This window comes from Malus sylvestris, chromosome 11 (genome assembly GCF_916048215.2).
Source record: "Malus sylvestris chromosome 11, drMalSylv7.2, whole genome shotgun sequence".
NCBI classification, from domain to species: domain Eukaryota; kingdom Viridiplantae; phylum Streptophyta; class Magnoliopsida; order Rosales; family Rosaceae; genus Malus; species Malus sylvestris.
Genome location: NC_062270.1, coordinates 10,657,665 through 10,674,267, shown reverse-complemented (window position 1 = coordinate 10,674,267; position 16,603 = coordinate 10,657,665). Strand labels below are relative to the sequence as shown.

General features: G+C 40.4%; 1 protein-coding gene and 1 pseudogene across 1 annotated transcript; both read right to left on the bottom strand.

The window, feature by feature from the left end:
- Positions 1 to 859: 859 nt before the first annotated feature.
- Positions 860 to 3,373, bottom strand: LOC126589311 (protein NRT1/ PTR FAMILY 2.7-like; annotated as a pseudogene).
- Positions 3,374 to 12,698: 9,325 nt separating this feature from the next.
- On the bottom strand, positions 12,699 to 15,354 carry LOC126590079 (mitogen-activated protein kinase 3). Its single transcript, XM_050255576.1, has 6 exons — positions 14,958 to 15,354; positions 14,752 to 14,881; positions 14,362 to 14,499; positions 13,916 to 14,248; positions 13,389 to 13,572; positions 12,699 to 13,272 (listed from the first exon to the last, which is right to left on the bottom strand). The coding sequence occupies exons 1-6, from the start codon at positions 15,113 to 15,115 to the stop codon at positions 13,103 to 13,105; spliced, it is 1,113 nt and encodes a 370-aa protein (XP_050111533.1). The 5' UTR covers positions 15,116 to 15,354; the 3' UTR covers positions 12,699 to 13,102.
- Positions 15,355 to 16,603: the final 1,249 nt, after the last annotated feature.

Sequence of the window (16,603 nt, the reverse complement as noted above, 5' to 3'; positions counted from 1 at the left end):
TTATTTGTCCAAAAAAAGAGCTCAAATTTTTTAAGGTGCCCCCTCTTAGTTAAATTTTTTGCTTCGTCCCAGACTCATGAAATTGAAAAACGAAGAAGAAGGGTAAAGCAAAAAAGATGCTGCCCAAGCAGAGAAACAAACGATGAAAGACGCGTGGCTAGGAAGGGCATAACCAACTTTTCATTGTAGAAACGTGGAAACAGTATGCGGAGAAAAGAAGAACCCGATGGTAGTTTCACCCTTTCACTGTTGATGAAACAGTGTCGGAAGACTGAATTTTAGTATGTATAATAATATGGGTCGGGTGGACTTTCTTAGAAATTGGAGGTAGATTGTCTGCCCTCATGTTATCCTATCATTCTCATTCTCTTTTATTTGTGCAGTTACGGTTAAATCACATTAACATTTTATATTCCTATTGCTTTTTATGTTATTATCTTTATTAAACAATCAATATAAAATGTTGACGTGGCTTAACCGTGACCGCACAAATAAGAGGATATGGAAATGGCACAGTAACAAGAGGGCAGACAAGCTTCCTTAGAAAGTCCAGTCTTTTTGTTTTTTGTTTTTTAATAAAAAATGATGAGACTATCAGCCTCCCACGTGACCTAGGTGGTGTTGTCATACAACACATCAATGCTCGTCGTTTTACTTAAAAACCCACATGGTCTAGATAGCACGTGACTTAGGATATTTTTTTATTTAAACTTAAACACAAATAGTACCTGACGAAAACTGACCGTACGATGTACGATAAGCAGTTAGGATGTCAGGATATCTAGGATCCCACAAAGTGAATCCGGAGAAGATCTTCTTTCGAAGCAGACAACGGACGGTAGAGGACGCATCTGAAGCATTTTGTCAAACACATTGAAAGCATAATCAAGATTAGTAAATAGTAACTATCACAAGATGGTATGGTTGGGTGTTTCAACATTTGGTTGGTATGGAAGGTCGAGTGAGTCATAACCAACGTTCAAGGATTGCATTTTTTACCATTGGAAATAGTATTTCTGATGAACAATGAAGTGAAAAGCGCCGTGCTCAAGTAAAAAGCAATGGCTAATATCATCGCAACCATTGCAGTCGCCGTGGTATGAAGTGATGCTGGAAATTCTTGATAGCAAAACTGAAGTTCCCCCGGGAAATGAAATGCTTCACCGATGCCCGCCAAAACCAACTGTGGGAATAACCACATGACCAACATTGGCACCATGGAACCATGAGCTGTTTTGAGACGCTTTGACTCAACCAATGCGGAAACAGCCATGCTTGTGATATTTAGGACATGACCAATTCCTAGTCTTTGGAGGGGAGTTTGAGATTTATGGGTCAGTTTCTGCCAGACGGGATATAGGATACGATCAATTATTGGGAGAGCAATGCAAGTGGCGATTGTAACCACGACTATGACAGATCCAACCGGGACTTTGAAATGTGATCCAATGTGACGGTCCATCTTTAGAGCTTGCAGGACCGTTAAGCTTATTTGAATCGCTAATGGGGTACTTATAAATATGTTGGATGCCCACAAGGGGAAAATTTTAATGACAGTTTTGAGATCTTCTACTTGCTGGACTGTGCACAACCTCCATGGCCTGGCAATGGAGCCGTCGGGCTTCGAGTCCCCTTATGTTTCCAGGGCTGCACTGTTCAGGAATCTGCAACAAGAGAGCAAAAGGAAAATTTCTTATCATCATTATTTCCTTCAATGTGTATGGCACTGTGTATCCTTCCGTACTCAACAACATGATGATTACAGATCAAAAACATCGGGGAAAAGCTCATTTGAATTATACGCACCATGTCAAAAAACAAGAGGCGTGCAATAAAGAAGACACTAAGACCTGTGGAAATTCCGGTACCTGAAACTCTTTTAGGTGTTGCGGGAGTTGTTTTTACCTCTCCATCATTGTGGTAGTGGTAATCCTCCCTTGGGGATGTGAGCTTAATATTCCATTTCCGGATACTAGCAACAACAACACGAGCTATATTCACGAATGGGCTACCTTGTGGCTTATCACGACGATATAAATGGATTCCAGATGAGAATATGACCAGACCAATCAAATTAACAAGAGCAAATAGGCCAAATCCCAACCCCCAACTGACATTATCCTCAATATACACAACGACAGTAGAACTTACAACAGTCGCCGTATACATGGCAAAGAAAAACCAGTTAAAGAAAATCCCTTGATTTTTAGGCTTGTCAAATTGGTTTGCTCCCATTGTTGCTATAGTAAAGCGAGTGCCTCCTAGTCCAATTGATCTCAGTGTTATACTAGCATATAGCACTGCAAACTGAACTTTTGATGGTGTTTCGCACAAGCTAGATCCATTCTCACATGAAGGGGGCCTCAAGGAATCAATAGTTGCAGTCAAAGTGAATAAGACCAATCCCTGCGAAGAATAAATTGTAATGAATTTAAAAATGAGACTAGACGTGTATTGAAGATTTTCAGAGAACAAGTTGGTTCAACAGGAAAATTGAAAAATGCGACGATATGTATTGCCCGCAGGTACCCGATGTACAACTCAAATTCCAAATACGAGAAGAAAATATGGAAACCTTCCTACCGTGTCTCTAGCACCAACTATTTAAGGATTCAGATGTTTCAGATGCTTCAGATGCTTCATTGTAGGCTAATACTGTTCCATTAAGCAGAGAATTGAAAGTGTATTATCCTATAAAACTCAACTTTACGTTGCAAATTGGAAGTGTATTAATCCTACATCAACAATTAACAGAACTATTATGGTTATGTGAGTGTGTGTGCTTGTTAGAGTGGTGACAGAGCGAGGCTATTACCAAAAAAGAGACACAAAACGAGATCAGGATGACCGGGAAACAGCCAAATAAGGAGTCTGCAACAATTGCTCCAATGATAGGAAATAAACTAGTGCAACCACTCACAACATTTCCCACCTGAGTAGCATCAATGCTCTTCACGTTAAACTCCTCAATCAGATACACAACCAGATTTGCTTGCCATCCTCCAGCAGCAAGTGTCAAGCACATTAAAGTTCCTGCTCAAAATAAAATAAGATCACATGGTTTGCTAAGAAAGAAGTTTTCTTTTTCACTTCCTTGTAGTCATAAGTGAATAACAGAAGTGCATGAAAGAGGGAGGGGGTGAGAGGGGGAGAAAGAGAGAGAGATACCTATCATGAATAAAAAGATGATCCAACCACCGCATTTACCACCATCATCCACCATTTGTCCTTCTCTGTCCACAGAGAGTGATGCATCCATCTTACAACCCAGCTGATGCAACTCTGTCAGCGTGGTTTCCTTTTTTTGACATGCATGTTCACAAGCTCCCATCGTTATATAAACGTGTAAACAAGATGGTGCAGTCTTGTACATGCCACACTAAGGGCTGGTTTGGTATTGTTGTACTTTGAAAAAAAACTGCTGTGAGAATAAGCGGCTGTGAAATAAATCAACAGAGTGTTTAGTAAACTTTTTTGTAAAAGTGCTTTTGAAAAAAAAAAACAGTTTGATAGTGGGTCTTTTCATTAAAAAAGCACTGTAGCTCCGTGTGCTTTGAAAAAAAACCAATTTTCTAAAGCTGGAAATAGCTGCTTCAGCTTTTCCTTTGGATTTAAAGTTATTCTCAAAGCAGCTTCCAAAATAAGCCATTTTTTTTAGTTTACCAAACACCTAAAACCCTCACAGCTTTTTTTCATGGGTGCTTTTTTTTTAAGCACCTTACTTCCAAACCACCCCTAACGTTGGTCTAGCATCGTTATGTTATTATCAAGGGACCCAACTAAGCACGCTTGCTATCATTAAGCACCAAATTTCAACCTTAAAATCGTTATAGTACGGTAGATAAATCCACCCACAATCTTCGTAGTCCTGTAGATGCCGCACTAACAATGGTCCAGCATCCCCTATGTTATTATCAAAGAACCCAACTAAAGCAAGCTTCCTATCATTAAGCACTAACTTTCAACTTTTCAATAGTTGTAGCACTGTAGATAAATCCAGCCGCAATAATTGAGTTGCCTCAACTTTCGACTAGTTAAGTTTTCGAACACCAAATCAGCCTTCAAGAAGACCTATTTGAAGGAAACCTCAAGCAAGGGTTTTACCTCAAGTAAGCAAGTTCATGTTACTAGGAGCAGTTATGTGAATCTCTATCACACCGTAATTTTGGCACTCATTTTCAACCTCCTGCACTCCTATGTGAGTAGAAAGAATGTAAAATATACAGTTTAGAGTGCATATGGTTAAAAAATGAAAATCGTAACTCTATGACAACGACATCCAACAATAAAGAATTGGCTTATTATTGTTGGCTAACATACTTGCCATAGTCGGTATACCAATAAGGAGGCAGATTGTCTGCCCTCCTGATTAGGTGCCATTCCTATCCCCTCCTATTGGAATAAGTTAATATTTAGTAGAAAAGGGAATGTAAATATTTTGTAATTACTAGAGTCGAATTTTAGGAAAGGTATTATGTCCTCTATTTGTTGCCTTTCTTGTAACTAAGGTTGTACATACCTTTTTATTGAGATTGGAATACACAGAAATTATTCCATAAAATTCTATTTGGCACCAAAGCCAAGAGTAACCCTAGAACTTCCACCGTGCTGCTGCCATCGTGAAACCAGGAAAAAAATCCAGCCAAGTCTGGATAATGCCGCTCCATCCCTGTAGCAAGTTTGACTATTGGTCGCTGCAATCGTGGTGACTATTTGCTGCGTGCGTGTGTGTATTGTAAGGTTGTAATTAATGGCAGGTAACAAAGGTGAGACGGGTTTGAAGTTGGAGGGTGAGGCGTCTGGCACCACCCATGGGTCAGTCGTCAATCTGGTGGTTATTCAAAGTGATGCTTCGGCCGTACCAAGTACTGTAAAGCTAAATGGATCAAACTATCATTTGTGGTCCAAGGTATTGGAGATGCATATCGCGGGACGTGGTAAGAAAGGGTTTGTGATAGGAAGCATCAAAGAGCCCAAAGAGGACAGTGCTGAGTATGAAGCTTGGGAGACCGAGAATGCAATTGTAAAATGGTGGTTGATTAATTCCATGGATCCTACCATTATGGGATTTTTCATTCATCTTCGTACTGCTAAAAAAGTCTGGGAAGAAGTTGCTCGAACATATTATGATGGGTCTGATATTTCTCAGATTTATAAGTTGAAGGTGAAGTCATTCCAACTTCACCAGGAAGGAAGACCTATCGGTGTATATTATGCCGATCTCAAAGCAGTTTGGCAAGAATTGGATCAGAGAAGACCAATCAAGATGGAGTGTGTAGTTGACTTGAAGACACTCCGAGAAGAAATTTAACTGGACCGTGTGTATGCTTTCCTAGCAGGGCTTGATGATATTTTTTACAAAGTGTGTAGTGATATTTTGAGAACTCAACCTTTACCATCTGTAAATGAGGTGTTCTCTGTTGTTAGGCGAGAAGCCCAACGCCATGCAACTATGATGGGAAGTAGTGGTGTGGGGAACCAAGGAGGAGCTCATCCCATAGCCATGGTATCACGGCTACCATCAGGTAACCGAGGGTTTAACCCATCTCCAATGGCCAATTCTCAGCCATTCACTCGAGAAAACAAGGATGATCTGAAGTGCACCTTTTGTGGTCAAACCCGTCATACAGAGGATACATGTTTTCAGAAACATGAGGTACCCGAATGGTTTCCCGAATTGAAGAAAAAATTACGTGCCAAGAAGCGAGCTGCTAATGGAGCAAGTCGAAGCCGTGGATCCAGTGCCATTGCCATCAAGGATGTCGTGCCCTCCTCAAGTGACCCGAGTCACAGCTTGTTGACCAAGACCACTCATAGTGAAACCCATGACACTTCAGGTAGTATGGGGCGTGTTCTTTTAGCCTCTGATATGGAGCATCATCCAGGTTGTATTCTAGACTCGGGTGCAACTTATCATATGACTTTTGATAAGAATTTATTTACTAGTATGACAGCAAGTCCACGGGAGTGTATAGCAACGGCTAACGGAACAATAGCACCAGTTTTAGGGGCCGGCACAATACAACTCACACCGGCCCTTCCCCTCAATCACTGCCTGCTTGTTCCCTCGTTGTCTCATAATTTGTTATCTATTCCTCAAGTTACTGAGCAATTAGATTGTGTTGTACTTATGTATCCAATGTTTTGTTTGGTTCAGGATATTCAGACCAAAGAGATAATTGGGCGTGGCACTAAGAGAGAGGGATTATATTATGTGGATGACGTCGTTCCTGGCAGAGCTAATATGGTTCGAGCATCCCGTACTAATAATTTACAAGAAGTTTGGTTATTGCATCGTCGGTTAGGACATGCTTCCTTTGGTTATTTAAGGCGTATGTTGCCTAGTTTATTTCATGAAATAAAAGAATCAGACTTACATTGTGAAGTATGTATTCTCGCGAAGAGTCATCGCGTTTCATTTCCTCCTAGTATGAATAAAAGATTATTTCCTTTTGATCTTGTGCATTCAGATGTTTGGGGTCCCTCTCCTGTTAGTACTATATCTGGAGTTAAATGGTTTGTTACCTTTGTGGATGATTGTACTCGTATGACGTGGATTTATGTGATGAAAAACAAAAGTGATGTGAGTATGGTGTTTCGGTCCTTTTCTCAAATGGTAGCTACACAATATTCCTCTGTTATTAAAGTTCTTCGCTCAGATAATGGATGAGAGTATATTGGTTCCGAGTTGTCCGGTTTTATTCAGGATCAAGGAATCTTACATGAGACCACTTGTCCTCATACCCCACAACAAAATGGGTTGCTGAGAGAAATAACCCCCATATCCTGGAAACTGCCCATGCTTTGCTCATTGGTGCGTCAGTTCCTAAACGGTTCTGGCCTGAAGCTGTCACCTATGCAGTGTATGTCATTAATCGTATGCCTTCCCGGGTTGTGGACTTTAGAACACCTCTTCAAGTGTTGATAGATTTTGTACCCATTGTATCGAGTCATCATCTTCCTCCTCGTGTATTCAGGTGTGTAGTTTATGTTCCTATTCACAAGGTTCATCGGAGTAAGCTAGATCCGTGTGCTTACCGATGTGTTTTTCTGGGTTTTTCTCCTCAACAAAAATGGTATAAGTGCTATCACCCCGAAACTCGCCATATGTATGTGACCATGGATGTTACTTTTTCTGAGTCCGAGTTCTTTTATGCTTCGGTTCCACCACTTTTCGATCACCAGGGGGAGACTACTTGTGGTGATCTTAGATGGTTGGAAATATGTAGCGTAGGGGGAGAAATTGGTGATACAAATGTTAGTGAAGAGGTGTCACGGCAAGACCTTGCCGTGCATGCCGTGAATGGGGATACCGTGAGTGGAGCTAGTGGATCTCCACAGGATGCCGAGTGTAATGCAGGAGGGGGAGCTGCTGCCGAGTGTGATATTGCCGAACCTGTTACACCTCTTCAGCAGCAAGGAACTACCAAACCCACTACCCCTTCTCTCTCGAGCTCGATAGTGCCACCCAATGTGTCTTCTTTGAATATTCATGAGGTAAGTACTACTAATGCTCATGTAACTAATCAAGATAATATTATGAGTACATATTAGTTGCCGCCAAGGCAAAATCGTGGTGTTCCTCCTAACAGGTTTTCTCCTAAAGGGAAAGTGAAGTATCCAATAGCTAACTATGTGTCATGCTCGAACCTTGCACCGGAACGTCAAGCCTGGGTAAATAATGTGGAAGCACTCCAAGCACTAACTCGAGTGGAGGAGGCCTTGAAGGTCCTAAATTGGCTGCTGCAATGGATGAGGAAATGATGGCACTACATAAAAATGGTACATGGGAAATAATGGAGCTACCCAAAGGAAAGAAGCCGGTTGGGTGTAGATGGGTCTTTACAATTAAATACAAGGCAGACAGATCGGTAGATAGATATAAAGCAAGGTTAGTAGCAAATGGGTATACTCAAACTTATGGTATTGACTATCAGGAAACTTTTTCTCTGGTAGCGAAGATGAATACGGTACGTGTTCTGATTTATTTAGCTGCAAACTTGAATTGGCCACTGAAACAATTTGATGTAAAGAATGCCTTTCTTCATGGGCACTTAGAAGAAGAGGTATATATGGATTTTCCTCCGGGGTACAATGCCGGAGGAAAAACCGTAGTATGTAGATTGTGAAAGTCACTCTATGGACTTAAGCAATCACCTCGTGCATGGTTTGGGAGATTTACTCAGGTTATGAGGAGGTTTGGGTATTATCAAAGTCATTCGGATCATACATTATTTGTGAAATGGGGAAGTGGTAAAGTGACTGCCTTAATAATTTATGTAGATGACATGATAATAACCGGTGATGATTCAGAAGAGATGATGAAGCTTGAACAAAACCTTGCTGCCGAGTTTGAGATGAAGAATTTGGGAGATTTAAAATACTTTCTTGGAATGGAAGTCGCTCGGTCATCTAGAGGTATTTTCTTGTCTCAACGTAAATATGTTCTGGATTTATTAAAGGGAACAGGCATGCTGGAGTGTAAACCTGTGGACACTCTTATCGTAGAGAAACATTATTTGGGGATTTATCCAGATCAGGAACCGGTCGACAAAGGTAGATATCAAAGACTGGTGGGGAGGTTGATTTATTTGTCTCATACTCGTCCGGATATTGCTTACGCGGTAAGTGTGGTTAGTCAATTTATGCACTCACCAAGTGTAGATCATATGGAGGCAGTGATGAAAATCTTGGCATACTTAAAGTCTGCTCCGGGTAAAGGAGTTTTGTATAAGTGTCATAGGCATATGAGGATCAAGGGATTTACGGATGCTGATTGGGCCGGTGATGTGACTGATAGAAGGTCTACATCCGGGTATTTTACATTCGTTGGAGGTAATTTGGTTACGTGGAGGAGCAAGAAGCAAAATGTGGTGTCATGGTCTTCTGCCAAAGCCGAATATAGGGGAATGGCACATGGTGTATGTGAGATGCTTTGGCTGCGAAAGTTACTTGAGAGTCTTGGTTTTACACAGAATGAGGCAATGAAGTTGTATTGTGATAATAAGTCCGCTAGAGAGATAGCCGAGAATCCAGTACAGCATGACAAGACTAAGCATGTTGAAGTTGATAGACATTTTATCAAAGAAAAGCTGGAGAAGAAAATCGTGTCAACACCATTTGTGAACTCAGATGAACAACTTGCAGATGTACTTACCCATGCAGTGTGCAGTAGAAGGTTTGGTGAGTCACTTGTCAAGTTGGGCATGAGTAATATCTATGCTCCAACTTGAGGGGGAGTATTGGAATAAGTTAATATTTAGTAGAAAAGGGAATGTAAATATTTTGTAATTACTAGAGTCGAATTTTAGGAAAGGTATTATGTCCTTTATTTGTTGCCTTTCTTGTAACTAGGGTTGTACATACCTTTTTATTGAGAATTATGGAATACACAGAAATTATCCCATAAAATTCTATTTTTGTGCGGTCACAGTTAAGCCACATCAACATTTTATGGGAAATTTTATTTGAACCCAGTTAACTTATCTCTAAACCCACTAATATTTTTTAAAATTTTATATTCCAATTATACCCTAATGAAAAGATGGGTATAGAAATATATTATAAACTATCGAATGGGTGTGTCGAAGTGGCCTTGAGAAGACTCTCTTCTCTTAGGTACGCAATCGAATCTTGTTTCTTTTGATCCAGAATAGTAAACAATTTCAATTTCATTACCATGAATTCCAACTTCAACTTTGATCTGGGTCTCGGATCGAGCCGATCCAAATTGCTCAACGACCAGAAGAATAAGACCTCTTTTTTCTCCTCATCCACCATCGCCGCCCAATCTCGACCTGCCTGGCAACAACCCACTATCAGTAGAACCACCTCCTGGACCCACCAGTAGGCTCCGACCCAGAGCGCCCGACCCGGATTGACCAACGGCCCGACTTCTATGGTCGGGGATATCTTCGGAAAGAGATGGACTTTCGTGGCTCCTGCGGTTTTCGCCACCCCGATCACCGTCATCAATAAAAACCCAAATTTGTTTAGGGATTTGGTCAGTTCCGCCATAGGCAGACCAAATCGTGCCCCTTCTTCCAAATCGCAGCCGCTGCTCACCTAGGCTGCAACGTGCAACCGTGACCTTGTCACCACCACTATAGAGATGAGCACGAAGAATTGAACATTGACGAGATAAAGAGTAGGTCGGTGGTGACAATTTTTGTAATGACAATCGGAATCAAATCCGATTACTGCCATAGTAGGTGGTTGGGTGGGTTTACGTGTTTGTGTTCTTTTTTTTTAAAGTTTGTAAATTTTGTATTTGAGGGTAAAAAGGTAAGTTTGTGGGACAAAATTTTTAAGTTGGGTGCGAAAAGAGGATTACTGGGTGTAAATAAAATTTCCCACATTTTATATTTTTATTGTTTTTTGTCTTATTATATCTATAAAAAAATTAATATAAAATATTGACATGATTTAATCATGACCACACAAAATAAGAAGGAATGAAAAATGCATCCAAACATAAGGGTAGGGGTGGGCACTTGAAACCGAAAACCGAAACCGAAACACGAATCGAATCAAACCGCACCAAACGGTTTGGTTTTGCGGTTTTGAAACAGTTTCGGTTTCAAAACCGAACCGCGGCACACAAAACGGTTTGGTTTCGGTTTTGGGTTTTCAAAACCGCACCGAAACCGAAACCGAAACCGCACTTTTTTATTTTTATTTAGTTCATTCAACTAGGTTATACTTATACATTTGGTTTTGCGGTTCTGGGTTTGCACCGAGTGGGTTTGCACTTTCAGTGACTGCTTCTGCGCCGCCTCCTTGCATCTCCGCATCTGCCTTTGCGACCTGATCACCTGACTGCCTGCTTGCATCTGCTTCTGCCTGCCTACCTGCCTGCGAGCGACTGCTTCTGCCTGCCTGCCTGCGAGCGACTGCTTCTGCCAACTCCATTTTTCTCTCCCTCTCGGTCAAAGATAGACTCAGTTCATTTTCATATCTGAAAAAGTTAGGGTTTTGAAATGTGGATGGAGAATGGCACTCTCTGAAGCAACCTCTGTTGTTCCCCCAAATCTCGAAACCCCCAGCACCAACCACGCTCATTCCGACCAGGGGTCTCTGCCTTCCTCCCCGGATCCCGATCCCACACCGTCTGATCTAGATCATGCGGTCCTCGACGAGCTTCAGAAACTGGATTTGAAAGAGCCGGTGGAGGAGGGGGATGAAGAACCTGATGAGTTGCAGAAGCTGGATTCGACAGAGAAGGTGGAGGAGGACGGAGTTGGTGAGTTGCAGAAGCTGGATTTGAAGGAGGAGGATGACGGAGCTGGTGAGTTGCAGACTCTGGATTTGAAGGAGGAGGAGGGCGGGAAGGGAGAGGAAGAAGAAGAGAAGAGTTCCGGTGAGAGAGAGGTTGAGATTGGATTTGTTTATTTATATTTGCCCAGCCTCTGTTAGTTTCAGCTGAAATTCTGCAGCAAAGCCATTTATGTGTTTGCATTTGTAAGGTTGTAGCTGAAAATGGTGTTCTTTTCGTTTACATACATTTTCAATGAGATTTTGCGTTAAAGAATGGTGATGGCGAACTCTGAGTGGCTTAGACTGCATGATTAGAACATTTCTGCTATTGGTTCTCACTTTCGTTTTACATACATTTTCATATTGGACGCAGAGATTTGGGGGCGTGATTTTGGGATTTTGGGGAAAGAGGAGAGGGGTTTGGTCGCAGAGAGTGGGTGCATGTTTTGGGGGATTGTATTTAAGTTTGAAACCGCTTGAAACCGTTTGAAACCGCACCGAACAGAACCAAACGGTTTGGTTTCATTTCGGTTTTGGCTTCAAAACCGCACCGCACCGCACCGCAAAAAGTTTCGATTTCGGTTGTGATTTCACTCGAAAGCGCACCAAACCGCACCGCGCCCACCCCTACATAAGGGTAGAGGTCTGCCTCCATACCAATAATGCTGGAAATGATAAAATAGTGACAAGAGAACAAATTAAGCCGGCAAGAAGGACTGATGTGAAATGAGTTTTGATTGATTTTGGTCAACAGGATTATATTTATATTATATTAATACCAAAGAGAAGATTCTTTCATCAAAGAAAAATATCTAGTAAGCTCCACTCAACTCTGTAAGAGCAAAAGGTGAGTTAAAAAAACTTCTAAATAATTCATGAGGGAGGGAAAATTGTGGGTGTGACAGGGTAACCTGTCACGTAGGGGAGATTAATCCACAAGTTATGGTATAGGTAGATGGATTTGGATCCTCTCCGAGACAATTGGTCGGGATCCTCCTGATTGGTATCTGTATCCAACGACTACAAACAGAAAGACCTTTTAAAAATTATAATAATTGTAGCCGTTGGATAAAAATCCAACGGTCCACAAACAGCGATAAAAAAGATCCCGACCAATTGGTTCAGAGAGGATCCAAATCCTAGGTAGACAACAAGGGACCGAGGGTTGACATTTCTTGTCCTAGGTATGAGATTAATAAATAGATACACATGCTATAACACATAACACGAATAGATTAGAAACACGCTCAAACATTTCTCCTTCTTGAGGATTCACTTACTCATGGATTGCAGATTGTGTTATAAAATATCTATGGTAATCAACATGATACAGAATTTTCCTTCTGGTGAACAGCAAACCAGAAGAGAACTGATCAGATTGATCCATCAAACAAAAGGTCGATAACTTGCGAACAAAAATCCCAAATTACCCTCACAAGAAATAAATAAAGGTATTTATTGAATCGTAGTTAGGTCCGCCAATACAATCGTGCTATACATGATACGTTGGTACAGCAAAAAAACCGAAAAAAATAAAGATACAAACAAGATAAATAGAATACAAGTTCAACAGCCAAAAGGAAAGAACAAAGAGGAACTGATCTCAAAAATAATATAGAGGTCTATTAAAATCGACGCGCAATCATTGTTGAATAATCAGCACACACCTAAGTAATGAAATAGGACGATCATGGTTACTTGATCAGCACCCTACTAAATCTTCGAACACAAAGCTCGCTGATGATTGCAATATTTTGATCACAATAACCTTTTTGATCAAAGAGCACTGGAAGTCCAAGTCTTTCTATTTTGTCGATATAGAAATCGAGTAATGCTGCTTTTCATATTAAGCATACTCTGGATTGAGTGCAATAGCCTCTCTGTAAATCATATCTTTCATTTGCTCTTCTCCCAAGGGCTGTTGCTCGAAATCAAAGGAGAACGGCTCAGTGCAGATTGGTTCATCAGCAACGTCATGTAGTCTTTCCAGGTAAGGATGAGCTAAAGCTTGTTCAACTACAGAAGCACAAGTTGCACAATTAAAACTCACAATCAGGACCTCAATGTGGAAGACATTCTATACATATTTTTTGTCGGAAGCACCAAAAGATTGACATGGGAATAGAAATTACCAGTTATCCTTCTAGTAGGATCAAATGTCAACATTCTGTCAACAAGATCAATGGCCATTGGATTAACATGTGGGAAAAGCCTCTCCAACGGTTGACGGGGATGCTGGGTGAGCTGCCTTATATATCTTCTAGCATCCTCATTCCGAACGAACCCAAGATCAGACTCAGTTGGTGTCCCAAGAAGCTACAACACAAAATAAAAAGTATGTATTAGTATTCATCCAGCAGATATTGCTTTCCAAAAATAGCTAAATAATTTAGAACACAACTAACTAGTACAGATATGTAGGGATTCCAATGAAGTATTCAGTAGTGTAACATCATGGGTTTTATTGCTATGTACTTTATGTATGCGCAGCAGCCGCTCTAGTTTGGGCACAGCACTTCTTTATTACAAATGTAGAATGAGAACTTTACGGGACAGTCACATTTCATTTCTTCTAAACCGGGGATTCTTAAATAACACAATCAAAGTCAGGTCATGTCAAATTCAACTTTTATTTATACTTGTCTGTAATTCATCTTACCTCTGTCAATAGGCGCATCTGATGCACATGATCTTTGCCCGGAAACAAAGGCTTCCTATTCATAAGCTCCATAAAGATGCAACCCACAGACCACACATCAATAGCGGCAGTGTAGTCTGAAGAGTTCAACAGAAGCTCAGGTGCCCTGTACCATCTCGTCACAACATACTCTGTCAATAACTCATTCTCTGCAGTCGGACGAGCGAGGCCAAAATCACATATCTTAAGATCGCAATTAGCATTCAACAAGAGGTTGCTAGGCTTCAAGTCTCTGTGAATAACATTCGCCGAGTGTATATATTTCAGCCCTCGAAGAATCTGATACATGAAGTACTGCAAGGCATTCCAACATACACCAATTAGTCCTCAAATAATACAACCATTTATTTCACTCACTACCAATGGAACTTGGTTGACGAAATTAAAATGTAAACACTTGCAAGTACCTGACAATGCTCCTCCGATAAACCCTGATTCGAGCGAATAATTTGATGCAGGTCGGTATCCATGAGTTCCGTGGCAATGTACACATCCGAAAATTCTCTCCTTAGAGGTGGAGGAATCACATCCCGGATAGCTATTACCTGTTCGACAATCGTAAAGTTTCCACTTTTAGCAAGTAATTCATGCAAAATCCTCCAATCTTCTGACAACCTTCTAATTCAGGCTATTCAGCTAATTAACTAATACAGTAATTTTCTCCTTTTAGAATCTCTAGCCAATAAATGTAAAACTAGAAATAGTAAAAATCTAAAGAAGTCAACTTTCTCATTAATTCAACAAATTAGAGCTAAATCGAATTAATTAGAATTAATTACAAAGCAAATTAATCTCACATTTTCGTGATCCAAATGGCGAAGCAGCTTAATCTCGCGGAGCGTGCGCTTGGCGTCCATGTGATTGTCGAAAGCGTTGGCGATTTTCTTGATCGCCACCATCTCCTTCGTCTCCGAATTCAAAACCGAGCTGCAAAAAACACTCCGATCAATAAAAACCTAAATCGCAAGAAGAAGAAATCGATTCCGGGGAAGAAACGACGTACCAGACGATGCCGTAGGCGCCGCGGCCGATCGGCATGATCGGAGGGCGGTACTTGTTGGTGATCTCGAAGAGGTTGCCGAAGATGTTGTACTGGATGTACTGGCCGCCGTGGGACGGAACCGCCGGGAAATCGCCGTTAGAGGGAGTGAGGTCGGCCATTTTGAAATACTGTTCAAGTCCGAGACGTGACTTTCTCTCTCTAGGAGTCTTCAGTTTTCTCTCTCTAGAAATTTGCTGCTGATGCGTTGAGTCGGTGGTGGTGGAGGAGTTGACGAAGAAGAGAGGAGAAGCTTTTAAAGCCGAGGGGAGGAAGAAGAAGAAGAAGAAGAAGCGCGCCAGACAGAATTGTGAGGACGCGTTTCGGGGAAAGGATCGGAGATTTCGGCCGCCTCTGATGGACGGATGAGATTCGTTCAACGCTTTCACTGGCCATCACTTTGGTTTATTTATTATTTTCTTTTGTGACCGCTTTTTGGAATTTTTTTTTTTGGAGTATTTTAAGGGGGAGTGATTGCGTGTGGGTGGTGTCAGTGAGATGTGTTGAAGCACTGCGTCTGTGGTTTACTGTGGACCGTTGACTACTATTTGTATTTGCTTTGCATGCTGATGAAAATATGTGCTAATATTTAATTTTTTTTTTTTTTTTTTGAACTTTAAAGAAAAGTTCGCGGTACTGTTTACTTTAACGAAAAATTATATTTTTACACTAAAAAGTCAATCCTGTTACTATTTATTTTACTCTTTATTTTGTACTTATCGTTAAAACTCAAAGTTTTCAAGCCATTTTCATTAATTTTCCTTTTTGTTTTTCTTGTAACAATATATTTACACTAGAGAGTTGAAAAAATAAATTAATATCAAACTGACAAACACAAAATTTGAATTTAAAATTTTTTACTTTGAAGTAAAGAGAAATATCAATATTACGTAATACTAGGCTAAAGAGAAATATGCTAACCACAATTGATCCAAAAAACAACAAATTAATTGATTCATAATTGATCTCCAAAAAAAATTGTTCACAAGTAAATCCCAAGATTATGTACGATGTAGAAAACAAAATTGAGAACAATTAATATGCGTAGAAAACAACAAATAGGATATCTACTTTCATTTTCCAAGTGAAAGAGATCAACCCATGGCGTTTTTTATCCTAAAGTTTTGTTCCATGTAGTTTTTATTAAGAACTATTTTAAAGAATTTTTTATTTTTTGGAGATAGGATTGAAGCTTATGTTTCTATTTTTATTAATTTTTAAAATTAAAAAAAAAGTTGAAAGGAAAACCAAAACCATGTTGATGCTCATTGTGTGAGCAAAGTACACAATTAGTTTAGTGAAATGGAAAGAAAGATAAACAAATCAGTTGCTTAATTGTTTATTAGCATTGATAAGAACAGGATAAGAGTTTTAATGTAAAGAGCTAAGCCACTTTTGAAAACAAGGACAAGATTCGAAGGATGAGAAGTAGTGCGGGGGGGGCTCCATTATTGGTCTATTTTTTCAAGAATTTGCGTGTCTCGTCATCATGCTTCGTTGCCTTCTGCATGACCTAAAAACTAATTCTCATTATAAAAGTCAGTGTTTTAACAACACGTTTTTCAGCCAATTATTGGTAAAATCCCCACCTCCTCTTCCCATATGAGATT

Coding starts and splice junctions, on each gene's coding strand:
- LOC126590079 (XM_050255576.1), bottom strand. CDS start 15,115: ATGGCCGACCTCACTCCCTCTAACGGCGATTTCCCGGCGGTTCCGTCC. Junction 13,573..13,915: donor AGATGCGCCTATTGACAGAG/GTAAGATGAATT, acceptor TTTGTGTTGTAG/CTTCTTGGGACACCAACTGA. Junction 13,273..13,388: donor TCCTACTAGAAGGATAACTG/GTAATTTCTATT, acceptor GTGCTTCTGTAG/TTGAACAAGCTTTAGCTCAT.